Below are 26,872 nucleotides of genomic sequence, written 5' to 3'. Positions count from 1 at the left end.
GGCATACTACATGAGTGCTCAGGCCCAATTTGCATACCACTGGTTTGCGCCCACGCCCTTTATGCCGCAGCTGGCAGTGGAGGACTGGATAGTTCGGCCGCTGCCACTGAAGGGCATTATCTTCGGCCCGGTTGGAGCGCTCGACACTCCGGCGGCGACGATCACAAGCACGATAGACGCATGGCAGCGGATTCTCCGCAAAGTCGCGCTCCCCCTCTTATATGCACCTAGACTGCCCCTAGCCTATCACCCGGAGCTCTCCCTGTTGCGGGAGAAGGGGTTCCAGGAGATGTGCGCTGGATTGGGGATTAGGACATGGGGGGATCTCTTCCTGGACGGGCGGTTTAAAACGCGAGAGCAGTGGTTTCAGGAGGCTCAGCATACCCCGCTGGAGATCTTTTATTATCTTCGTCTACGGCAGGGGCTGCGGGCTATTCTCCCACGCTTCCCAGAGGAGCCTGAGGTGGTAGGGCCTCTACAACTGGCGCTCACATCTGCAGATGGCAAACATCTGGTCTCCCGCCTCTACCGCAGTATTCGAGAGCATGGTGGCGACGGGGGCGGCAAAGCGCTCCGGCTGTGGAGCGCAGATCTCGGAAGGGTCATAACGGAGAACCAATGGGCGTACTGCTGCGGGATGACCTCGCAGATAGCGGCCAGCTGCAGGCTACGGCTGATTCATTATAAATTCCTGCAGCGCATGTATTATACGCCTGCGAGGAAGCTGCGGTTTCGTTTGGCAGAGGATGACAGATGTGAGCGATGTCGCATGGAGGGGGCGGACTTCTTGCATCTGGCCTGGCTCTGTCCGATGGTGGCGGACTACTGGTCACAAGTCCACGGGGCGCTGACGACCATGATTGGAGACGCGGTTGAATGTGATCCGCTTATGATGCTGCTGGGTTACACCATGAAGATACCCAAGGCGCATCGGAAGTTTGGGGACATCGCCCTGTTGATGGCGAAACGGAGAGTCGCTTGTCGGTGGGGGAGGGGCCGGGCCCCGAAGTTTAAGGAGTGGATTGCTGACTTATTGCACTGTCAGGAACAGAACCTAGTCTATGCGGAAACACAACCAATGCGTAGTAGAGCCAAGGATATTTGGGACCCGCTCAGAGCATACTTAGGGGCAGAGGACACTACCGGGCCGGACGGAACTCAGGGGGCGGGCGGAGGCGCGACTGGGGACTGATGAGGGTGGGGGGCGGTCGTATGATCTGGATTCGATGGACTGATGCGCCAGGGAGTGTGGCAACCGCCGCGGGAGTGGGTTATGCTTGTGAGGACAGGCCATGTGGCCATGGATGGAAGGCGCTGCTGTGGAGATGGCTTGGAGTGCTGGCCAGTATGGAGATGCCCTAGACACGGTGGGGGGGCGGCCCCCCCCACGCTGTCGGGACAGAGGGTATGCTAGCTTGCCGGTCCGGCTGGTATGGGAGGTAGAGCAGATGGTGGTGATGGTGGATACATGGCGAGCGGAGAGGCCCTTCCCTGCGCCTCCTCGCAAGGGCCGTCGGAGCAGAAGATGCGGAAGAATCTAAAGCCGCAGGGCGTACTCACTTAGGCTCGGGGGAGGGCTCTGTTGCACCTCTAGCATACCTGTGACGATGGGGCCTGCTGGGGGCCACTGGACTACTGCTCCGATATCTCTGTGAGGGACTATGCCAACTCTGTATAGAATGGACATGCGAGCTGCTCGATCGGCATACCATGGTGGACATACGCTCGGGGTGCACGGAATCTGAAAGGGGGTGGAAGAAAAGGGACTATTCCTCGCCACCGGGCCTCCGGGCTGTCGGATATGTGGCTGTGTATCATACAGATTATAGCAAGGATTGTGATGGACAGTGGCCGGCCCGAGGGGTTGTAGGCGTGAGGCTGTATTGTAGATGTACTCTCTCAAATAAAGGTTTTGAAAACTTAAAAAAAAAAAAAAAAAAAAAAAAAAGTAATGTCAGAGGATTGAGATTATCAAGAATGGATTTTTCTACATCTAACCACACTGGGGTAGAATGAGGAGATGGCGAAATCCAATAAGATCCCTGCTTTGCAAGAAACGCTGACTGCTACAATTTAAAATCCGCTTGATTTACACCACCCAAGGATTTGTCAAGTCTCAATTTTTTTGATGCTGATTCGAGCTTTTTTGCCGTGCCATAGAAACTTTGTAAGGAGGATGTCTAGTTTATGGTGAAAGTCCTCCATCAGCAGAAGAGGTAGCATATTTATGAGATAATTGACCAAAGGTGTGATCATCATTTTTATAGTTGTTACCCTTCCCCACCATGTTATGAATTTCGGTGACCAAGAATCCAAAGGTTTTGTGTTTTTTTTTTTTTTTTCTAAAGTTACCTTCTCGTTGTTATGCGGGGTATCAAGAATATTGCAAACAAATTCGATCCCTAAATATTTTATATATCCTGATTGGCACATTCAGGGGTTTCACTTCTGATTTATCTCTATTAAGGGGCCGATTCCGATCCGGGTTGGAAAGCACTCCGACCGAGTCGGATCCGGAGTGTTTTACGACCGAGCCGGACCCCTACAGTCCGACCGAGCGAGTACGATGCACACGTATGCTGTCGGACTCGGTTCGGTCGGATTCCCATAGAAGTCAATGGGAGCCGGTCGTACGACGCGTACATGGGCTCCCATTGACTAAATGGGTACGTCTCGAACAAATGCGCCCCCTACAGTGTGTACGCGTCGGTGCCACCCGCACCGTACATGCCTGTGTTGGGGAGACCCATAGGTCTCCCCCTGTGTCCGAGTCATAGGGCTGCGGGTGTCAGGGGGTCCGACGCGGACCCCCAAAGTCCGACTCCGGGAGCTTTTGCGAGCCAGACACTCTGGCTCGCACAGGTTGTCCGACGCGTGCATCGTACTGGCTCGGTTATAAATTCCATCCATTGCACGGCACGGTTAGCTTCCGACCGGGACGTACGGAGCGGTTCAGACCCGGAAACCACTCGGTCTGTGAAATTCATGTAGCTCGCATCGTACTTGCTCGCTCGTACAGCTGTACGAGTCGGGCGGAAAACACGCGTACGGCTCGTAGTTTTTCCGGCCAAACCCGATTCGGTACCCTTCCGACCGAGATTGGAATCGGCCCCTAAGTTTGTAGCCTGAATGTACGGAATATTCTGCAATCGTGGTCATCAAGGCAGTAATTGAAGGACCCGGATTTTAAGTCAGAATTAGAATATCATTCGCATAGGCAGCTAATTTAACCTGAATATCTTTAAAGCCAACCCCCTTTATATCAGAATTCAACCTAATGTCTTGAAGTAACGGTTCCAGTGCCAGCAGGAATAGAGATGGAGACAAGCGGCAACCCTGTCTAGTTCCTTGTTGAAGGGTAAAAGAGTCAGAAAGAGACCCATTAATAGCAATACGAGCCGATGGCGCTAGGTAAAGGAACATTACCATTTTATATATGAATCTCCCAAATTAAACGTATACATACATTGTTTTAATAAGGCCCAAGAGACTCTATTGAAGGCCGTTTCTGCATCTAAAGTAATAGCAATAGCCGGATCTGGTTTAAACGCAGCATTTTCTGAAACTTGACACAACAGTCAAGTGTTATCGTTAGACATGCGACTTTTAAGGAAACCTACTTGAGAGTTACTTATTAAATATGGCAGAACAATGCTAAGTCTTGTAGCTCAGATTTTTTAAATAGATTTTACAATCCATATTGATGAGAGATATTGGTCTATAGTTCTTCGGGAGCAAAGGATCTTTCCCTTCTTTAAGTATGATAACTATATTGGCATCTGTCATGGAGTCCGTAGTACGCCCTTCATTTGCTATATTATTGAAAACTTTTAACCTGGTCGGTGGTAGTTGGACTATAAAGGTTTTATAGAATGTGGCAGTAAATCTGTCTGGTCCCGGAGCTTTATTAGCTTTCAAGGTTTTTATTGAATTGATTGGTTTCCCCAGCTTTAATCTGTCTTGTGCAATCAATTGAGTTAATCGAAGTCTATTCAAGTATTGTGTACAATTCTCTAAGTTAAGTTTCTGGCCCTTTTATATAAATCTTCATAGAAGGATTTAACGGTGTGTAGTATATCTTTCCGTTTTGTGTGCACATGATCGTTGACGTCCTTGATGGACGAGATAACATTCTGGGTCTGTTTATACTTAAGATATGAAGCGATTAATTTACCCGCCTTATTAGCTTCACAAAGGTTAAGGGCTTTGTCCATACTCCTGCCCGTTCGCTCAGAATTTTATTATATTCATATTTCTTTTGTGTTAATGATGTGAGGATAGAGTTATCATCTAATGAACCGGCATGGGAAAACTAAAGGATTTTAATTTCTAGCTCTAATTTAACTAATTCAGCATTAGTGTTTGTTTATTTTCGTTTTAATTTAAATTACTATATTCCCTAATGGTGGCCTTCAAAGCATCCCATAGGGTATTGACGTTAGTCTCTGCAATGTCATTATGTTTAAGATAATCAATTGTAGCTTCTTCAATTTTCGTTTTGTCCTCGGGGTCTGATTATACATCTAGGCCTGGGCGGAAAACTATGCCAATGCTCGCGGAGTGTGCGTAGTTTGCACAACTACGTGTTACGCGAATCGCATGTAGCACAGTGCAAAAATGTGTTTTTTTACTCGCTTGCGGTCCTCGTCAAGTTGGCGACCGCGAGCGAGCAAAATCAAAATCCCGGTGAGACTTTTTCCTCGTTCGCGATCGGCAAACATAAAGTTGCCAATCGCACGCTTGGAAAATAAACCTCTCAGTGAGATTTTCAACGCGGGGAGGTCAGGTTTCTCATTGCGAGTGGTCGCGTATGCTCGTGACCGCTCGCGATGAAAAACTACCAGTCTGCATTGAGAAAGCTGCCGTTCAAGTATAAATCTACTAGAACGGCAGAAAACGACCGCTTACACCGTGCATGATGCCGTTCGCAATGAATGCACAGTGCGGACAAGCATCCGGCACTGTGCAATCCTTGCGAACTGCATGTACCTACCGCACTGCGTAGCTACGCGTAGCGTGCGTAGTGTGAAGTGCACTTCGCGTAGCGCGTCTACGTGAACTACACCCAGGGTTAAATACATCATCATTGAAACGCCATCTTTTTGGAAAAGGTTCATTATGGCTGCCCGCAAGTTTAACACTAATACATGAATGAGCTGACACCAACTTAAGGGATATATATCGGAGTTTTCAATTAAATGTGTGTATGAGCCTGAAATGAGAATATAATCAATTCTAGTATATGAATTTTGTGGAGCAGAGTAAAAAGTATAATCTCTAGAATCTGGATGTTGAAGGCGCCATTTATCTTTGAGATTAAATTTAGAACATATATGAGATTAAATTTAGAACATATAGTGTGGACTATATCATGCGATCTGGTGGGGTGATATTTGCAATTGGACTGTGTCAATTATTGGGTCTAAAGGAATATTAAAATCTCCTCCAACTATGATGAAATCCTCCTTTGAAGATCCTCTATAGATTTTGATATACACTCCCAAAAATCTGGATCATTTGTGTTGGGGCCATATATATTCACCACGTGTATAAGGTCTTCTCCTTTCTTTAAGTGGGTAACTAATAGTCTACCATCACTGTCGTGAGTTTGTGATTCTAAGGAAACATTCGCTTTTTTAGTTATTAATGTGCTCACCCCCTTCCTCTTGTGGTCCGCTGGTGAGCAAACTATTTGTGAGATCCAATTATGCATAATAAAAGTGACACCTTCTTTAGATAATTTTGTTTCTTGCAATAAAATTATGACCCCTTTTGGTTTTAGCTAAATAATCTAATATTTTTCGATGTTTAATTGGGTGGTTAAGCCCTTTAACATTTAAGGAAATTATATTGAGATCTTCTGCAATTTTGCATGACTTAGCTTGTGCTAACATAAATACAGTTGAGAACAGATGGTACCGAACACGTGCATTATAAAATAGTTACTGACTTCCGCATTAAATACGAAGACATTTTCAGAAAGCCCACTCACAACAAGAAAGTAACCTGTCGTGGTATTACAAAACGTATCAACCATAAGTATGTATTGTTGGAAACCTGGCAACCGGGTTAGCAGTCACCAGGTTCCCAGCACAATGGTAGCTTGGCTCGAGCGGTCGGGGGTCAGGCACCGTGTTAAGCGTACGTCACACCCTCACAATAACCATGCGTTCATCCATGCCAAAAACGACACTACACCGTAAAAATTATGAAAGAAAGTAGTTTGTCTTTATCTTATTTTCTCTTAGTTGCAGGTTTCAAAACATACATACAATACCATAAGACTTTTCTTGAAAATAGCAGGTCAAATAAATAATACCACAGTGGGGTTTCAATAAATAGGATCAGGTCATAAATAAGCAAGGAATAAATAGGGGTGCAATAAATACAGAGGGCAAATAAATACTGTCAGACAATAAATACAATGCAGGAATAAATACAGTCAGACAATAAATAAAACGCCTTCAATAAATAATATAAGCAATCACTAACAATTGCAAATCAGATCACATTTATGAGGTAGTTTGGTTTTACTATGCCCAAGTACAGCTTGTGGTCATTTGGATGACATGGGGGGTGTCCCACCTAGAGTGGTCAAGGCTGGGGCCTAAGCTGAGGTAGAATGAGGGTAACCTAAGGTTCTGGCTCTCCCAACTACACAGTCCCTCACACAGGTCCCTTCACCAGTCTCAGTTCACCCCCTAGCACTCCCAGGCTGGTCCTAACACCCCTCTAGCCCCTTAGAATGGTCTTTTAGGGCTCCACAGGGCCTCAGATGCCCTTTCTACCACTTACTGCCCTTTTCACGATGATCGGCTCCGCTCGGCTCCGGGTCGACGCCGTGAGACGGTTCCGGTTCGATGTCGCGTCGATCTGCTTTACTTGACGCCGGGTCGGTGCCGTGAGGCGGCTCCAGATCGATGTCGCTGGGCGGCCTTGGCTCGATGTCGTGTTCCGGCGTCACAGGGTCACGGTCTCCCCGCTTCCGGGTGTCTCCGGAGTGCGATCTCCACTCCCGACCTCCTGCGCGCTTCACCTTGGTTTCCGGCGTCTCCGGAGGGCGGACTTCACTCCCCCGTCGACGCCTCACCTCGACCTCAGGTGACTTCCTACTCGACCTCCGGTGCCTCTCCACGACCTCCGTCGGCGCCCTCTCTCGACCTCTGGCGGCTCCGGGTACGACGTCTGCTTTCTGTCAGTGCTGCTTCTCCACCTCGGGCTCCAGCTCTCCAGGCTTCTCGACGTCAGGACTCCAGGAGGACACTGCTGTACAGGTCAGGAACTTGCTGTTCTTCTTCTTTAAGGCCTGTTCCAACTTTTAGGCCCTTAAGATGATTTTTCCGATCTTGATCCCACACAGGGCTCCAGGCTGGACTTGGTCAGTAGGGACTAGCATCAAGGGTGGGTTTCTGGACCCCACTCCAAGCACTGGTTTCCACCCCTGCTGCCTCACTCCTTCCTCCTTCTGAATCTCTGTCCTCTCTCCTCTCGTGCCAACTGCCAACTGCCTCCCTGAGATGGCTTCCCAACATTCTAAACTGCCTCCCTCTGTCCCAGGGTTCTAGAATGTTGCAGAAGGTTCTAGAAACCTCTAGTGTGTTCTGGCTATTTCTCAGGTGACAATGGGTGGCCACCATTTTGTGTCTCAGGCCCTCAGACAGAAGATCCAGGGGTAGGGAAAATGGCTCCCTGACCCTGCATCAACACTAAAAAGTCTGGTGGTTCCCAAAAAGGAAAAATTATAACCGGGTTTGAGGCAAAAGTGGGACAAAATAAATAATGATGAGGAGGGACCACCCAAAGGGCTGACAGGTCTAACATGTATGAAATCTCACTTGGGTATTCTTGTTTAATAGGGCCAAGACGTAGCCCGACTAATTATAGAGAAAAGACAGCAAAGAAAAAGAAAGAAAAAACAAAATAATGAAACACAATAGGGGAAACCCAAACAACCATACACAGCTCAACTAGTAACATTCCTCGTGTTCTGGAGTTCCTCCAAAACCAAACCCAAACACCACTCACCCCGCTCCCTCCCCACCCATCCCTGCAAACCTCTAATGTAGGAGGTGCGATGACAGGACCGTCAAACTGAGCGGATATTGAATAACATCAACATTGTTAAGATTTCCCAATATTTACCTATAAAATAAATCGAGTAAAATATCAAAACATCCTAAAGAGCAATCTGGCCCATAAGCAAGGCTACTAATTATGGAGAAAATAGAATGGTTCCTCTTTTGAACCAACTTATAACGCAATAAGTGTAGCAGCTATTATCAAGCTACTTCTTTGAAAAACACATCTCTTACTAAAGATCTAACCCCAAGATTCTCAACCTCAGACAAGCCAATCAGTCAAGGCACCGATGGTGTGTTTATACAATACTACAACCACTGACCAAACACAAACTAACATTATGTTTTCTGGTTAATGAAGGATATGTAAATATCATGATTTCCTTTTATTGGAGGAAGATGGAGTAGATTCCATGTCCTGAGGAGGGAACGCTTCTAGAAAGTTCAGCAAATCTTTAGGGTCTGTAAAATAGTGACGGCGATCTTTGGCTACGATTCTAAATTTACTTGGGCCTACAAAGGAGAATTGAATGTTATTAGCTCTGAGCTTGTCTTTCAGGCTGAGAAACCCCTTTCTGGTGTCCACTGTAGACCTTGAGAAGTCCTGCGTGAAAATTATATTGTGGCTGTTCCAAATCAGTTGACGACTTTTACGGCAAGGCTGAGAATAGCTTGAGTATGCTGCAATCTCAGTGGCTTGCAGATGATAGGACGGGTTATTTGACGTGAAGAAGAATTAAAGGTAGGTATTCTATGTGCACGGTCCAACTCAAAAGGATTCGGAAATTTTATACCAGTAAACTGAGGTATTCAGTCCTCTAGGCAGGCTATACAGGAATCCGCTGAATCTTCTGAGCCTTCCGGAACACCTAAAATCTTTGTTACCTCTTCTATTTCTATCTTCAAGTTCGGCTGTTTGTTTCCTAAAATTGGCTGTAATATCACTGAGGGATTTAATCTCTTTATTAGTTTTAATAGCAACATCCTCAACATCACTGATTCTCTGCTCAGCTGCTGCCACTTTAAAGTTAATTGCACTCATGTCTGCTCTGATTGCTGTACGTTCTAACAACATAGTGTCTGTTTTCTGTTTGGTGGACTTAGCGAGATCCTGTACATCTGCAAGTTTCTTAAGAATCCTCCATCATACTATTCATGTCAGCTTTCGCTTTGATGGGAGAATCAGATGGTGAAAGTTCCCCTTTGTTTCTTAGGTCTCGCCTAGTGTTGAGGCGCATGCGCTGCTCGCTCGGCGAGACATATTGAGAGACAGGAGATTTCAGAAGGGGACTTGAAGCCCCGCCCATCATTTTCATTGGGTCGCGTCCGCGTTTATGCTAAACGCTGGCTTCCTATTGAAAAGGATGCTTTTTGGTCACTGCCCTTTCTCCCTTTTGGACGGTACATCCGGACTGGGTCGTCTGCTTCAGGGCTGTCGTGAAGCAATATCTTATCTTTAGGGGGGGGCCATCTGTTTCTAATTAGCATGGCCTTAGCGCGGTCTCTTTCGCTTTTGCGGCCCCGTCACGACAATAAATGACTGGCTTTAAAAAGGCAAACAGTCAAGACACTGGAACTTTCCCGAGGAAGCCCCCTCCTCCGAATATATATTTTTATTTCACGACGCATTGCAAGATCTCTGGGTTAAACTTCTAAATTACCTAAAAACAGCAACGGTAAACACAGAGATAATAATCTCGGACGGAGATTAATTAAATGCTTCATTGGACGTTTTAGTTATTTTTACATTTCTAATTTCTGTGACTGATATACGTATTGAACTGGGAGCAAACCCAAACGCTTCCTTCTCTCGCACCCGCAGTTGCCCGGATCGCAGAGCTATTTTGGTGTCCTTTCTACAAATGTTTGCAGTCATGGCCATTCATTGGCTCTGCTGCTCCTTTAATTTTTCACCACAGGGTTTCTAACGCTCGGTTGGGAGGCAGGAAAAAATCCGCCGTTTCAGTTTCCAGTCGGTTACACACATCAGTAGTCCATTGTGGAGGGTCCCTCACCATCGTGTTTTAATAGTCCTCGAGTATTTTAGCTTTCTCATGCCAACCTAACATCAAACAGAACAAAGCCAAAATGCTTGACCGGCCGTGCCTGGGACTTTGTTTTGCTATGGTCACAATTAACTTGTTGACATAGTGATTAAAAAGCAAATTTACCCCTGGTGCGGTCGCCAGCGCAGATGTCCTGTTCCTAAAATAAAATGTAAGCTAAGCTTATGCCTCCTCAGCCACGTGAATCCACTGAGACTAGTGTTGCCTTTAATAAAGAAACTGCAAGCACGTTAATCCCAGCTTCCTATGTATTTTGGTGCCTTCTGACATGTTCCCGGTGAGGGGGACGCATGCAAGCCTGGCCGGGCAGCTGTACCTTATCTTGAGTCATCAGGCTTACACTGCAAGCACCCCCACCAACATTCCAAAACACACATGTCAGAGCAGTACGGACCAGGATCACTGCATTCCGTGTAAGGTGAGCAAATGTTTGCATTTGGAGAATGTTAGGCTGATTTGTATAATGTTATCCTGCAATGTGACGACGTAAAAAGAGAAGCAAGTTTGTAATTAACAGTTTACTTGTTACTGATGAAGCGCCATGAGTTCCTAGTAAAGAGTGTTTACGATAAAAAGTTAACCGGCATTTCATTTAAAAAAAAAAAAACAATGTTGCTCTTTAAATAATGGCACACGCCGGATGTACTTGCAGCAAGTATTGTACTTATGTTAATGCATTATCATGGTGTCCTGATTCCAGCTGGGGCTTGCATATCAGAATAGTCCGTTTCAGTTTTGCTTTATATTGGTTTGTTTTTATCTGTTAGATTCTTGTTGATGTTCACTTTCATTTTTAGAGAAACACATTTAAATTTGGGTTCTCAAGTGTAACCGTGCCAGTGTACATGAGCCCCAGGACTTGAAAAACAGCAGGGTATTCACATTGCTAAGACACATTACTGAATAACTTTAATTTATTATCATGAGCAAAACCAGTGCATTTATTTTAATTATTCTACAAAAAGTGCACATCCCTTTTTTCGGGAGACTACAAGTGGAAAGGACCCGTGGAGAAGAATTGTTAAACCCCTGTGGCCCCGCATGTACCCTGCATGATGCACTCTGTCATACCTGTAGCGATCTAGGAAGAGGCACTTGGATCTCATGAGCTTGGTTTCTTGGAGTAGTAATATCACCTGCACATGGTGTCTCGCAAATTGGAGGAGAGCTCCACGTTTAAACCACTCTAACAGTCCATTGACATTCCATGTCATAACAGTGAAGTCAAGCATGAGTGCTGCTCTATTCCACGGTTACGCCCATGTAGCGAGGCAACTTATTTCTTATATTGTCCTCACGATGAACATTTCCAAGCTGTGGCCTTTTGCATACATTTGCATGCAGAACAATGTTGGATTCGTTTCTCTGAAACTAAACTTATTTTACATCCAGCTTCGCAAAACATTCTTAATGCCCTAAATATCATATACAAGGGCTCTTTCCTTTCTACGTACAAATTGTCATCACTATCTTCATCCACGAGGTGACAGGGCTATCTACATATCCACAACATCTCTAATCTATGCCTACATTGCAAGGCTGCTTTCTATTATAAAAGATGGGCATCCTGATAGATTAGTAGAGGAGGTACTTCCGCTAAAACCGAGGGTCCTTGCATGCTGAGAAATCACCACGCAGTGATCTGACATCTCATGAGGAGTGTCCAGTTCGAGACCAAGAAGGGTTCCTTCACTCGATCCCATCAGGTAATGGGGTTGGATCGTCCCTTGGGGAGATTCTTGGCTTTACACCTACACACTCTGGGTACACTTAGTGTAGGGTTCGCATCGTAGGAGTACGCCTGATTACTGCCTCGTTTTATATGCCTGCATGTATACATTGCTTTAGCACTATGGTAGAACTCAACCTACTGTTTACACTTTTGGTGCTTGTAATCACGTTTATCTGCTTCTGTCGCCTTATCATTGCAGCCCACGTATCTTGTGCAAGAATAACGTTGGCGCAATAAATATTTATTGAACATGCCCCACTGTGTATTTTCTGTATATTTCTCCGAGACAAAGCGTGCACGAGTGACTGAGCGATACGGTTTCAACAATCCCTGAAGGGACAGGGTTGTCATGCTCAGTAGTTGCCAGAAACCATTCGCTCCATGATGGGGTAGGGCAGCTTATGGTGCACTGTGAGCTAGCTGGTCTATCGGCTAACATATCCTGCGGGGGTGTCTGGAATCAGTCTTGATACCAAGCCCTTTAGTTTGTTGTCCGAACAATGCGCAGGTCCTACGGATTGGTAGGAACTACACAACAGTGCAGGGTTGGATCTGTGGAGGATAATCATGATGGTCGTGTAAGTGCCCAACATCCAACACCGGCAACACAAGGTCCATCTCAGGAAGCGCAAATGTAAGTTGTGACATGTTTGAAGGGTAACTATCAAGGTTGAGGTGGACGGCATGTGCAAACCAAATGGAAGCCAGAATAGCCAAACATGTAAAACAAACCCTCTTCCCAGCAAACACCTCTCTCCCCACACTTTCTCCCCTAAAGCATCCATCACCTCCAAAAACCAGAAACAAACAAACTAGGCGGACAATTTACCTGATCCCCCCCCCAGTTACAGCCACTGCAAATAAAACATATAAGCATACAAAGTTAGGCACAATATCATGAAAGTTGTCCTACGGCATCCATGAACAGACAATTAAATCCTTCTTATTCCTCTCTGAGGGCCAAGGGGGAGGAAGAAGAGCCCCCTCACTATGTCAGGGTCCAGGCATGGTCTGTTCCAGTGTGCCCTTTCTCAGAGCCTAAAGAGCACCTCTTTTGGGACTTCCTGATGCCCAGGGACCTGCCGGCTCCACCCATGGGACAGGCTGGGAAACCTAAGTCAGGTGAACGCCATCCTGGGAATAGGTTGCATCCCAGGGGCTACTGCTCCGCTGCAGGCAGTCAAATGACTCTTCAGGGAAGATAAACAAGTGGGTCTTGGATTTGTGAACAATCTGTAGTTTTGCCAGGTATAAAAGTGAGCATTGAAGTTGCAGGGCACGATGTTTCCATTTGACTTGATCATATGATCGGGGCCACTGGATTATGCGGCAGGGCCAGGCCAAATTATGTGGCAACATTGAGTAAGTTATGCATCAAGAAAAGGCAAATTATTTGGCTTAATGCAGCACATTTTGTGATTATATTTCTTCATTACTTTGTCAGTTGTACACTCTATGTATTGGTTCCTCCTCATTATTATCAGTTTAATACCCAAATACAGCAATAATCAACAGAAAGATGACCAGTTAACCTTTGCAATGGGCCTTCCACTCTGCTGCAACTCGTGTCGCTGCATTTTTTGTCACTTTTAAATCGTTTGAGCCTAGAAACATTAAAAAAATATATATATTAAAATTTGCAGATTATGCAGCAGATGCGGCAAATCTATAATTATGCAAAAGGTGCTGCAGCCACAAAATCGCATTATTCTAGTGGCCCTGCATATGATTTTCATTGCTGCTGGACTGCTTGTGTGAAGTCCAGGAAGACAATGATGTGACCGGATTAGAACGAGAGGCGAATTCAGCTATGTGCACCTCTTATAATTGCGTCTCTGTAGTTTAAGGCGAAGTGGCGCACCAAGCGGAGGTTTATGTGCAAGTGACTTGTTCACTGTTTCAATTATGAAACAGGAGGAAAATTGGTCTGTGCCCATCCAAGTGTGAATCCGTTGCTCACGGAATATCTCCTTTGTCAAGCCCTAACAGCTTTGCAATTATAGGATGCAGTTGCGCACCCGGCAGAGGTTTCTGTGCAAGTGACCTGTGCGCCCTTTCATTTATGAAAAACGAGGATAATTGGTCTGCGGCCATCCCAGTGTGACTCTTTTGCTGAAGGAATATCTCCTTTGTCAAGCCCTCCATTCCTTCTGGGAAACCAACAAAGCGAAGATTGCTTCTACAGGCACTTTACTTTTCTCCACAACTTATGCCTGATCTGTCAGGTTCTTGGATGACCCTGCCAACATGGAATCCTCAGCGCTAAACTCTCACACTTTGTCTTCGAGTTCTGGGATATGGCCCTCCATCTTTGAGACCCTGGTCTGGTCACCAGGTTCGTCAGGTCCTGCCACAGCAGAGCAACATCAATCAGCACCTCTCTGATCTTGGATTCCATTGTTGTTTTGGAGACTTGGATAGCCTGAAAGATCATGCCAGTATCTCCAGTCTCTTGAGGACGAGCAGGTTGGCTACCCCACCGGCTCCTTGCAGGCCATAAATCTGTTCATAGTAGTTTGCACATGAGAAGCAGGGTCTGGCACGCCCCATGGCCCCAGATATAAGCCAAGGATCATTGAGCTCTCAGAAGGGCTCACCCCCAGGAGAGACTCTGGTGTCTCGAAGCCAAGGAGGTAGGTCAGATCCAGGCAACACAAGTTCAGCTATGGTGAGTGATCAGGTTGGATCTCGGGAGCTGGGCTGCCTTGGTTTCAGCCTCAGCCTGACCTGCTTGCTCTGCAGGTGGCCGAGGGCACCACGAGTAGTCTGGTCTCCTTTCAGAAAGTCTCCCCAGTATGGGGGACAAGTTCAGAACCTGACAACATCCCTTGCACCTCCATGGGGATAAGCCAGGCAAAGTTGAGGCAGTGATAAGCCAAGGGGTGTGGCTTTGTCCAGCAGTCTGAGCCAGAAGTCCTCCACACAGACTGGGGGTTAGCAATCTGCATGTGGGGACGCATGGCCTCAACAGTCCTCTGCTGCACCCCACTCAAGCGCCCCAGTTCCAAGCATGCTCGGCCCAATCCAGGCACTCTCTCAAGCAAACCAAGGAGGCCCTGGGCAGGGCCTAGCAAGTGACAGGAGGGCGGGGCCAGTGAGTGGAGGGGGTCCCCCACTGATGCTTTGTCATGTCTAGGCTCCCAGTCCTCAGCAACAAACTTACTGTGCCCGCGCCACCCTACGGGGCCAGTCTGGACACTCACGGAGGCGGGATAATCAGGCCTGTCACACGAGAAGGGCCCAGGCTGTCCACCTAGAGACCTCCGACCCACCTCTCAGGCTGAGCATGGCGCTGCCATCAGTCCACCATCAATCCAGGTCCCACTCAGGCCCCACCACCTCAACTGGGCACACAACGCTGCAGGGCAGCCGTCACTGGTCCCAAAGCAGGACTAGACATCTCCGCTGAGGAAGCACACTGGTGGCATCTTCCCTCGGCTCAGTCTCCTCTTCCGGCCAAGGGGGAGCAAAATTGGGCTCCAAAGGCAGCTGATGAGTCTGGGGCCACGGAAAGATGAGCAGTGGCTGCAGGGATAGGGGGTATTGGTGTGCAAGTACAAAGGATGATGATTGATAAAATGGGCCACTGGAAGCTTAGCTGCAGGCATCCACCATCTTCGTTGGTTTGGCCTCGCCTCGATAGATTGCATCTTAAAGCTGGATGTTAAATACTTAATTACACGTTAGTATGTCTTTGTTGCTTTTAGGTTGGTACTGTAAAAAAATCTATTACTTCAAGGTTTTAATTTTTGTGCTGATCTGCAAAGTCTCATTAATGTAACCCCTTGTAGACTCATATTTACAACTGGGATTATTTACAATGAAATACATATTTGGATGCAAAAATTGTCATGAATTTGACAGAATACCACATTAACTATTTCAGGAAACCTAGTAATCGAAATCCGTATTTACATTTTTCTAGTTACCATTCACCACATTTGATAAAGTAAATCCTTCCACCGAGTCAGAGGATAATTAAAAAATTGAACATTACAGAACATAACTTCTAATGAAGGTTTGGGACTAATCTGCAATTATGAATGATTTGCCTACAACTCTATATGTTATAGAAAATCATCTGTTTGTTGTTGTACTTGATGCTGGGAGATTACCACATTGTTTAGGGGTTTTCGGTCTGTTTGTCACTTTTTATGGTTAAGCTCATGCCATAAAGCTCTTTTAGTATCAGAAATTATAAATATCCCTCTACCACAAGCATCACTGCATAGTGCATTACACTCTCACCTCCCTATAGTCTCCACTGTTTAAAAGAAACTTGCAGCCACTTCACTCAGTTCATCAAAATACATGCCAATATCCAATCTTCACTTTATTAGCAAAATCACGACGGAGGTAAATTGTAAAGCAGAGGTATTGAGAGAATCCAACATCTATGTACACAAAAGACAAACCGCCTTCTGACTCGGTATTTGTTTTTCTTAATGACCTAGTCTACTACAGATCACTATTAGAAGGTCTGGAGACATGGTCTGTTAGAACTGGGGAGGATCTCCAAAGCCATAACTAGTAGATGAATGAGCGGCAGCGCCTCCAAATTAAGGTCACGCAAAATAGTTGTTCTTAAAATTAAGTACATTTGAAGTAAATCTCTATTTTTCCCAATAGCACTCGTCTCTAGGATGCATAGGATGCTTTAAGCTAGCATGAATGAATTACTTAACCGTATTTTAACACACATGTATTTTGTTCTTCCTCCACAGCAGCAAAATGGAGATTGTGGATGATAACACAGTGATCCGGGCACGGGGATTGCCATGGCAGTCATCTGACCAGGACGTCGCAAGGTTCTTTAAAGGCCTGAACATTGCAAAGTTAGTCAACTGAAGCTTTTGTTTCTAATTTCACTCTTAAAACATTGATATTTTCCCATTCTGGGTGACTGAAATGGCTTCACCTTTAACCTTACCACCAACTATGCAGAACTGGTGTATCCATTTAGGTTCGTCATATTCCTGATCACATATTGCTGTAATGCTCCTAGGGTAAGCGATTTAAGAATCCCATATTTAACAAAAGGAATGTCCCTTGAGACCACCACCAATAGTAATAGGAACTATGAAATCCTGCAGACCACGGAAGACTAACGCCACACCCCTGGGAAGAAAATAAAATTTATTTAAAGTTCTGAACAAGCAATTGTTAAAATAGTCGACCTTAAGTGAGACAATATGAATGACTTGCAAAGGCTCACTTAACATACCTGACTCAGAGTCAAAAACATGTTAAAGGTTAACAATAGTTTCCAAGACCTAGTAAGACCATTTCAAATGGATATATGGCAAACATTAAAATGAAGGTGCAACTTGATGCGTCAAAAACGAAAGCAAACAATTCAAAGTGTATTTGGAAAATAATTAAAACTAATGCAATCCAAAGGTTAAATTGAGACCAGACACCACAACAATAAAACAAATCCGTTTCCCCAAATTGCACAGGATACCTGGTGTCAAACCCACTAGTGAACTAATACAATTATATACCTTAAGAAAATTGAAAATATATTCATTTTGGTGAGCGCTAACCCCTGCAGAATAGCTTTAAAACTTTACATATATATATATATATTTATTTCACATTTGAAAACAGCACAACACAACTGTAAGGGTGTCCGCGTGCTCTGTATAAGGACAACATGGGGCCACACAAACTCATTATAGAGCACATGAACGTAAGATCAGTATAATGTTACATAACAATGGGTAGAGAGGCAACCACTGTCTCTGCTGATAGCAAGAGTAAACACTATCACTACACTTCACCAAAATATGGGGTTATAAAGAATGAAGCAGTGGTGTGAGAGGCATAGTATTGCGGATTTGGGGCAATGAAGAACCACATATTTCAGAGTAGTGAAAAGAGGTGTCTTCAGCCACCATCCATTCTCAAGTGTCCTTCCTCCACAACTGAATGGAAGGGTCTGTTTGCTGCAGCCAATGTATCCTAATATGCCTCTCCGCAGAAGGCGGATCCTAGGCTACAAATTTAAACCAGACATACCCGATTTAGGTGTGGGGTGAGACCTAACCTGACAAGGGTGAGACCTAACCAGCAGTGTTTAATTGTGCATGTGATTGTGGGGCCAGCTGTTTTCTTTATTGGGTTTATATCCTTTTTTCAGTGCGGATTCTGAATTGGGCACATCCATGACATATCCATAAATTGTGTTAGGGGCAGTCTTTCATTACTTGACAGTCTTCTTTTATGACATGGTATTTTAGACCATCCATGATCAATTAATCGCAATGACATCCTTTCATCATTCCATAACACACAAATGTGGTGTTTTTTCATCGATTAGAGCCTTACATAAAGCTGAAACCAGTCTACTACCTTGCATTAACAGTTCTAATGTGAGCAGCATTACTGAGTCAGATGGCCTCCCATGAAATACATAAACCAAAAGTGGAGGGCATCTCTCATAACAAGCAGCCACTGTGCCCTGCTCCTTAGTACTCGCCCACATGCCAATGATGTGGCATGCTTCATCATTGGGTCCTCACCTGGTGAGGTGCTCACTACTAGATGGACCAATCCTTGGAGTGGGAGGGAGCACTTTGATGTTCTCTATGTTCTTTGTGGGATCTTATACATAAAACATTAAACAATATCTACAGGCAACCTTAACACACTGCTTTAATAAGAGGGGCCCTCAATATTCGTTAAAAACATGACATGGTACAGAGAGCCTTTTATTGAGCCAGTGTATCTATTCTATTGGTTTTTGCCTCCCTTCAAATCATCTCCAATTATACAGGGAAGATGAGACCATGGAGTCCGATAAATGGAAGGTTTTGCCACGAAGTGTATTCATTAGTTATATACTTCCTAGGAACTAGCTTTGTCGTCTAGTACCCCTTCAACAAAGACATGGTTCCCTACTGGATCTGATTCAATGGTGGTGCAATTGTAATTGGATTTAAACAGCACTTACTACCCCTGATGAACTGGTGAAGTGTTTTACGGCGAGTAGCATGCTACTCCGGATCCCAAGTTTAGTGGTTATTTCAGTGGTTTTTGTGATTAGTAATGTGCTATTAGGAAAAATTGCATGCATTGACTCTATTTACTTTGTGATATATTAATACCAGGTAGGTCTGATAGTTAATGGGGCTATGTGGTTTCAGGTGAATGGTTTGATGAGATAGATAGTCTTGCATATATTAGGTAATGTAGGATTACAGGGATAGGGTTTTCAAGAAGAGAGGCTGTGATCTATGAAATGAGGCATCAGCCAATTGCAGAATTACAATAAGAAAGATTGAGGCAGAGAGGCATGAGACTGAGAGGAGCCTATTCTCAGAAATGGAAGGTATGTAGAGGATGGAAGGTAAGAAGAGAGTCACTATGAAGAAAGAAAGGAGAGGAGTGAAGTGAAGTGAAAATAGGTTGAGGTCCCTTTCATGCAGGGTTTAGGAGTGTAGTGGGAGAAGGCTTTCTGATTCAGCAAGCAATAGGGGAATGTCGGCTGTAGACAGAAACAACATTGTACCTAGTGCTCCATATCTGTGTCTCAAAAGGGGGTGGTGATGGACGGAGCATCAGAACCAATCAAACACTCACACCCAGTCAACAGATCTGGGTTTGATCCATCACCATTCTTTAGCCCACTCTGCCACCCCAGTTCAGAAATGGCCATATGCAAATCAGTCTGACCCTGTGCCTCATGGGAACAGTCCAGCCCGAACTGCCAAGCCATGCCTTCCCTGGACCGGAAACAAGCTTCCTAGGACCGGTTTCTGGCATTTCAGCCGTCTTCAGCCAGGCTTGCTTGAATCCAGTGGCAAAGTGAGCAAGGGACTCACGTCTGAGCATACCCTGCCAACTTATGGCGAACCAAGCGGTACAAAAGGGGGTGGTGATGGACGGAGCATCAGAACCAATCAAACACTCACACCCAGTCAACAGATCTGGGTTTGATCCATCACCATTCTTTAGCCCACTCTGCCACCCCAGTTCAGAAATGGCCATATGCAAATCAGTCTGACCCTGTGCCTCATGGGAACAGTCCAGCCCGAACTGCCAAGCCATGCCTTCCCTGGACCGGAAACAAGCTTCCTAGGACCGGTTTCTGGCATTTCAGCCGTCTTCAGCCAGGCTTGCTTGAATCCAGTGGCAAAGTGAGCAAGGGACTCACGTCTGAGCATACCCTGCCAACTTATGGCGAACCAAGCGGTACAAAAGGGGGTGGTGATGGACGGAGCATCAGAACCAATCAAACACTCACACCCAGTCAACAGATCTGGGTTTGATCCATCACCATTCTTTAGCCCACTCTGCCACCCCAGTTCAGAAATGGCCATATGCAAATCAGTCTGACCCTGTGCCTCATGGGAACAGTCCAGCCCGAACTGCCAAGCCATGCCTTCCCTGGACCGGAAACAAGCTTCCTAGGACCGGTTTCTGGCATTTCAGCCGTCTTCAGCCAGGCTTGCTTGAATCCAGTGGCAAAGTGAGCAAGGGACTCACGTCTGAGCATACCCTGCCAACTTATGGCGAACCAAGCGGTACAAAAGGGGGTGGTGATGGACGGAGCATCAGAACCAATCAAACACTCACACCCAGTCAACAGATCTGGGTTTGATCCATCACCATTCTTTAGCCCACTCTGCCACCCCAGTTCAGAAATGGCCATATGCAAATCAGTCTGACCCTGTGCCTCATGGGAACAGTCCAGCCCGAACTGCCAAGCCATGCCTTCCCTGGACCGGAAACAAGCTTCCTAGGACCGGTTTCTGGCATTTCAGCCGTCTTCAGCCAGGCTTGCTTGAATCCAGTGGCAAAGTGAGCAAGGGACTCACGTCTGAGCATACCCTGCCAACTTATGGCGAACCAAGCGGTACAAAAGGGGGTGGTGATGGACGGAGCATCAGAACCAATCAAACACTCACACCCAGTCAACAGATCTGGGTTTGATCCATCACCATTCTTTAGCCCACTCTGCCACCCCAGTTCAGAAATGGCCATATGCAAATCAGTCTGACCCTGTGCCTCATGGGAACAGTCCAGCCCGAACTGCCAAGCCATGCCTTCCCTGGACCGGAAACAAGCTTCCTAGGACCGGTTTCTGGCATTTCAGCCGTCTTCAGCCAGGCTTGCTTGAATCCAGTGGCAAAGTGAGCAAGGGACTCACGTCTGAGCATACCCTGCCAACTTATGGCGAACCAAGCGGTACAAAAGGGGGTGGTGATGGACGGAGCATCAGAACCAATCAAACACTCACACCCAGTCAACAGATCTGGGTTTGATCCATCACCATTCTTTAGCCCACTCTGCCACCCCAGTTCAGAAATGGCCATATGCAAATCAGTCTGACCCTGTGCCTCATGGGAACAGTCCAGCCCGAACTGCCAAGCCATGCCTTCCCTGGACCGGAAACAAGCTTCCTAGGACCGGTTTCTGGCATTTCAGCCGTCTTCAGCCAGGCTTGCTTGAATCCAGTGGCAAAGTGAGCAAGGGACTCACGTCTGAGCATACCCTGCCAACTTATGGCGAACCAAGCGGTACAAAAGGGGGTGGTGATGGACGGAGCATCAGAACCAATCAAACACTCACACCCAGTCAACAGATCTGGGTTTGATCCATCACCATTCTTTAGCCCACTCTGCCACCCCAGTTCAGAAATGGCCATATGCAAATCAGTCTGACCCTGTGCCTCATGGGAACAGTGCCACTGGATTCAAGCAAGCCTGGCTGAAGACGGCTGAAATGCCAGAAACCGGTCCTAGGAAGCTTGTTTCCGGTCCAGGGAAGGCATGGCTTGGCAGTTCGGGCTGGACTGTTCCCATGAGGCACAGGGTCAGACTGATTTGCATATGGCCATGTCTGAACTGGGGTGGCAGAGTGGGCTAAAGAACGGTGATGGATCAAACCCAGATCTGTTGACTGGGTGTGAGTGTTTGATTGGTTCTGATGCTCCATCCATCACCACCCCCTTTTGTACCGCTTTGTTCGCCATAAGTTGGCAGGGTATGCTCAGACGTGAGTCCCTTGCTCACTTTGCCACTGGATTCAAGCAAGCCTGGCTGAAGACGGCTGAAATGCCAGAAACCGGTCCTAGGAAGCTTGTTTCCGGTCCAGGGAAGGCATGGCTTGGCAGTTCGGGCTGGACTGTTCCCATGAGGCACAGGGTCAGACTGATTTGCATATGGCCATGTCTGAACTGGGGTGGCAGAGTGGGCTAAAGAACGGTGATGGATCAAACCCAGATCTGTTGACTGGGTGTGAGTGTTTGATTGGTTCTGATGCTCCATCCATCACCACCCCCTTTTGTACCGCTTTGTTCGCCATAAGTTGGCAGGGTATGCTCAGACGTGAGTCCCTTGCTCACTTTGCCACTGGATTCAAGCAAGCCTGGCTGAAGACGGCTGAAATGCCAGAAACCGGTCCTAGGAAGCTTGTTTCCGGTCCAGGGAAGGCATGGCTTGGCAGTTCGGGCTGGACTGTTCCCATGAGGCACAGGGTCAGACTGATTTGCATATGGCCATGTCTGAACTGGGGTGGCAGAGTGGGCTAAAGAACGGTGATGGATCAAACCCAGATCTGTTGACTGGGTGTGAGTGTTTGATTGGTTCTGATGCTCCATCCATCACCACCCCCTTTTGTACCGCTTTGTTCGCCATAAGTTGGCAGGGTATGCTCAGACGTGAGTCCCTTGCTCACTTTGCCACTGGATTCAAGCAAGCCTGGCTGAAGACGGCTGAAATGCCAGAAACCGGTCCTAGGAAGCTTGTTTCCGGTCCAGGGAAGGCATGGCTTGGCAGTTCGGGCTGGACTGTTCCCATGAGGCACAGGGTCAGACTGATTTGCATATGGCCATGTCTGAACTGGGGTGGCAGAGTGGGCTAAAGAACGGTGATGGATCAAACCCAGATCTGTTGACTGGGTGTGAGTGTTTGATTGGTTCTGATGCTCCATCCATCACCACCCCCTTTTGTACCGCTTTGTTCGCCATAAGTTGGCAGGGTATGCTCAGACGTGAGTCCCTTGCTCACTTTGCCACTGGATTCAAGCAAGCCTGGCTGAAGACGGCTGAAATGCCAGAAACCGGTCCTAGGAAGCTTGTTTCCGGTCCAGGGAAGGCATGGCTTGGCAGTTCGGGCTGGACTGTTCCCATGAGGCACAGGGTCAGACTGATTTGCATATGGCCATGTCTGAACTGGGGTGGCAGAGTGGGCTAAAGAACGGTGATGGATCAAACCCAGATCTGTTGACTGGGTGTGAGTGTTTGATTGGTTCTGATGCTCCATCCATCACCACCCCCTTTTGTACCGCTTTGTTCGCCATAAGTTGGCAGGGTATGCTCAGACGTGAGTCCCTTGCTCACTTTGCCACTGGATTCAAGCAAGCCTGGCTGAAGACGGCTGAAATGCCAGAAACCGGTCCTAGGAAGCTTGTTTCCGGTCCAGGGAAGGCATGGCTTGGCAGTTCGGGCTGGACTGTTCCCATGAGGCACAGGGTCAGACTGATTTGCATATGGCCATGTCTGAACTGGGGTGGCAGAGTGGGCTAAAGAACGGTGATGGATCAAACCCAGATCTGTTGACTGGGTGTGAGTGTTTGATTGGTTCTGATGCTCCATCCATCACCACCCCCTTTTGTACCGCTTTGTTCGCCATAAGTTGGCAGGGTATGCTCAGACGTGAGTCCCTTGCTCACTTTGCCACTGGATTCAAGCAAGCCTGGCTGAAGACGGCTGAAATGCCAGAAACCGGTCCTAGGAAGCTTGTTTCCGGTCCAGGGAAGGCATGGCTTGGCAGTTCGGGCTGGACTGTTCCCATGAGGCACAGGGTCAGACTGATTTGCATATGGCCATGTCTGAACTGGGGTGGCAGAGTGGGCTAAAGAACGGTGATGGATCAAACCCAGATCTGTTGACTGGGTGTGAGTGTTTGATTGGTTCTGATGCTCCATCCATCACCACCCCCTTTTGTACCGCTTTGTTCGCCATAAGTTGGCAGGGTATGCTCAGACGTGAGTCCCTTGCTCACTTTGCCACTGGATTCAAGCAAGCCTGGCTGAAGACGGCTGAAATGCCAGAAACCGGTCCTAGGAAGCTTGTTTCCGGTCCAGGGAAGGCATGGCTTGGCAGTTCGGGCTGGACTGTTCCCATGAGGCACAGGGTCAGACTGATTTGCATATGGCCATGTCTGAACTGGGGTGGCAGAGTGGGCTAAAGAACGGTGATGGATCAAACCCAGATCTGTTGACTGGGTGTGAGTGTTTGATTGGTTCTGATGCTCCATCCATCACCACCCCCTTTTGTACCGCTTTGTTCGCCATAATTTGGCAGGGTATGCTCAGACGTGAGTCCCTTGCTCACTTTGCCACTGGATTCAAGCAAGCCTGGCTGAAGACGGCTGAAATGCCAGAAACCGGTCCTAGGAAGCTTGTTTCCGGTCCAGGGAAGGCATGGCTTGGCAGTTCGGGCTGGACTGTTCCCATGAGGCACAGGGTCAGACTGATTTGCATATGGCCATGTCTGAACTGGGGTGGCAGAGTGGGCTAAAGAACGGTGATGGATCAAACCCAGATCTGTTGACTGGGTGTGAGTGTTTGATTGGTTCTGATGCTCCATCCATCACCACCCCCTTTTGTACCGCTTTGTTCGCCATAAGTTGGCAGGGTATGCTCAGACGTGAGTCCCTTGCTCACTTTGCCACTGGATTCAAGCAAGCCTGGCTGAAGACGGCTGAAATGCCAGAAACCGGTCCTAGGAAGCTTGTTTCCGGTCCAGGGAAGGCATGGCTTGGCAGTTCGGGCTGGACTGTTCCCATGAGGCACAGGGTCAGACTGATTTGCATATGGCCATGTCTGAACTGGGGTGGCAGAGTGGGCTAAAGAACGGTGATGGATCAAACCCAGATCTGTTGACTGGGTGTGAGTGTTTGATTGGTTCTGATGCTCCATCCATCACCACCCCCTTTTGTACCGCTTTGTTCGCCATAAGTTGGCAGGGTATGCTCAGACGTGAGTCCCTTGCTCACTTTGCCACTGGATTCAAGCAAGCCTGGCTGAAGACGGCTGAAATGCCAGAAACCGGTCCTAGGAAGCTTGTTTCCGGTCCAGGGAAGGCATGGCTTGGCAGTTCGGGCTGGACTGTTCCCATGAGGCACAGGGTCAGACTGATTTGCATATGGCCATGTCTGAACTGGGGTGGCAGAGTGGGCTAAAGAACGGTGATGGATCAAACCCAGATCTGTTGACTGGGTGTGAGTGTTTGATTGGTTCTGATGCTCCATCCATCACCACCCCCTTTTGTACCGCTTTGTTCGCCATAAGTTGGCAGGGTATGCTCAGACGTGAGTCCCTTGCTCACTTTGCCACTGGATTCAAGCAAGCCTGGCTGAAGACGGCTGAAATGCCAGAAACCGGTCCTAGGAAGCTTGTTTCCGGTCCAGGGAAGGCATGGCTTGGCAGTTCGGGCTGGACTGTTCCCATGAGGCACAGGGTCAGACTGATTTGCATATGGCCATGTCTGAACTGGGGTGGCAGAGTGGGCTAAAGAACGGTGATGGATCAAACCCAGATCTGTTGACTGGGTGTGAGTGTTTGATTGGTTCTGATGCTCCATCCATCACCACCCCCTTTTGTACCGCTTTGTTCGCCATAAGTTGGCAGGGTATGCTCAGACGTGAGTCCCTTGCTCACTTTGCCACTGGATTCAAGCAAGCCTGGCTGAAGACGGCTGAAATGCCAGAAACCGGTCCTAGGAAGCTTGTTTCCGGTCCAGGGAAGGCATGGCTTGGCAGTTCGGGCTGGACTGTTCCCATGAGGCACAGGGTCAGACTGATTTGCATATGGCCATGTCTGAACTGGGGTGGCAGAGTGGGCTAAAGAACGGTGATGGATCAAACCCAGATCTGTTGACTGGGTGTGAGTGTTTGATTGGTTCTGATGCTCCATCCATCACCACCCCCTTTTGTACCGCTTTGTTCGCCATAAGTTGGCAGGGTATGCTCAGACGTGAGTCCCTTGCTCACTTTGCCACTGGATTCAAGCAAGCCTGGCTGAAGACGGCTGAAATGCCAGAAACCGGTCCTAGGAAGCTTGTTTCCGGTCCAGGGAAGGCATGGCTTGGCAGTTCGGGCTGGACTGTTCCCATGAGGCACAGGGTCAGACTGATTTGCATATGGCCATGTCTGAACTGGGGTGGCAGAGTGGGCTAAAGAACGGTGATGGATCAAACCCAGATCTGTTGACTGGGTGTGAGTGTTTGATTGGTTCTGATGCTCCATCCATCACCACCCCCTTTTGTACCGCTTTGTTCGCCATAAGTTGGCAGGGTATGCTCAGACGTGAGTCCCTTGCTCACTTTGCCACTGGATTCAAGCAAGCCTGGCTGAAGACGGCTGAAATGCCAGAAACCGGTCCTAGGAAGCTTGTTTCCGGTCCAGGGAAGGCATGGCTTGGCAGTTCGGGCTGGACTGTTCCCATGAGGCACAGGGTCAGACTGATTTGCATATGGCCATGTCTGAACTGGGGTGGCAGAGTGGGCTAAAGAATGGTGATGGATCAAACCCAGATCTGTTGACTGGGTGTGAGTGTTTGATTGGTTCTGATGCTCCGTCCATCACCACCCCCTTTTGTACCATATCTGTGTCTGGCAGCTTAAATGTGATTGAGTGTACGCATCATTTAAACATTAAGAGCCCTAACCTTTTTTGTGCCAAGTCTAGGACAGCCCCTTTAAGCATAGTCTGGTATATCCCAACCTTGGTACAGGGTCTGTGCACTGCAAAATGGAAGTTGGCATGGAAAGAGAGAAGGTCTTCTTTAAAGGTGTTCTCTCACTATTTATGTAATTAGGTTTTTTCACTCACTCTCTAAAAATGTGTTATTTGGCACTGGCTGAGAGTGTCTCGCCATGACAAACAGATTTATACTCTATTTTGTCACCTGATCCTGTCCAACTGTATGTTGTGAATGTGTGACTACTGTAGTATAGGCAGTATATGTGTAAGCGAAGCAGAATG

General features: G+C 47.3%; 1 protein-coding gene across 7 annotated transcripts in view; it reads left to right on the top strand.

Moving 5' to 3' along the window:
* ESRP1 (epithelial splicing regulatory protein 1) overlaps positions 1 to 26,872 on the top strand; it is a 365,555-nt gene that overhangs the window by 145,301 nt on the left and 193,382 nt on the right. For all 7 annotated transcript variants that reach the window (XM_085605242.1, XM_085605240.1, XM_085605244.1 and 4 more), the window contains one exon: positions 16,601 to 16,711. In XM_085605242.1, the coding sequence (XP_085461368.1) occupies positions 16,601 to 16,711 (111 nt within the window). The remainder of the gene's footprint in view (positions 1 to 16,600; positions 16,712 to 26,872) is intronic.

Source organism: Triturus cristatus, chromosome 5_1 (assembly GCF_964204655.1).
Source record: "Triturus cristatus chromosome 5_1, aTriCri1.1, whole genome shotgun sequence".
Taxonomy (NCBI): domain Eukaryota; kingdom Metazoa; phylum Chordata; class Amphibia; order Caudata; family Salamandridae; genus Triturus; species Triturus cristatus.
Note: the sequence above shows the minus strand (reverse complement) of the source record. Positions and strands in the feature narration are given on the sequence as shown.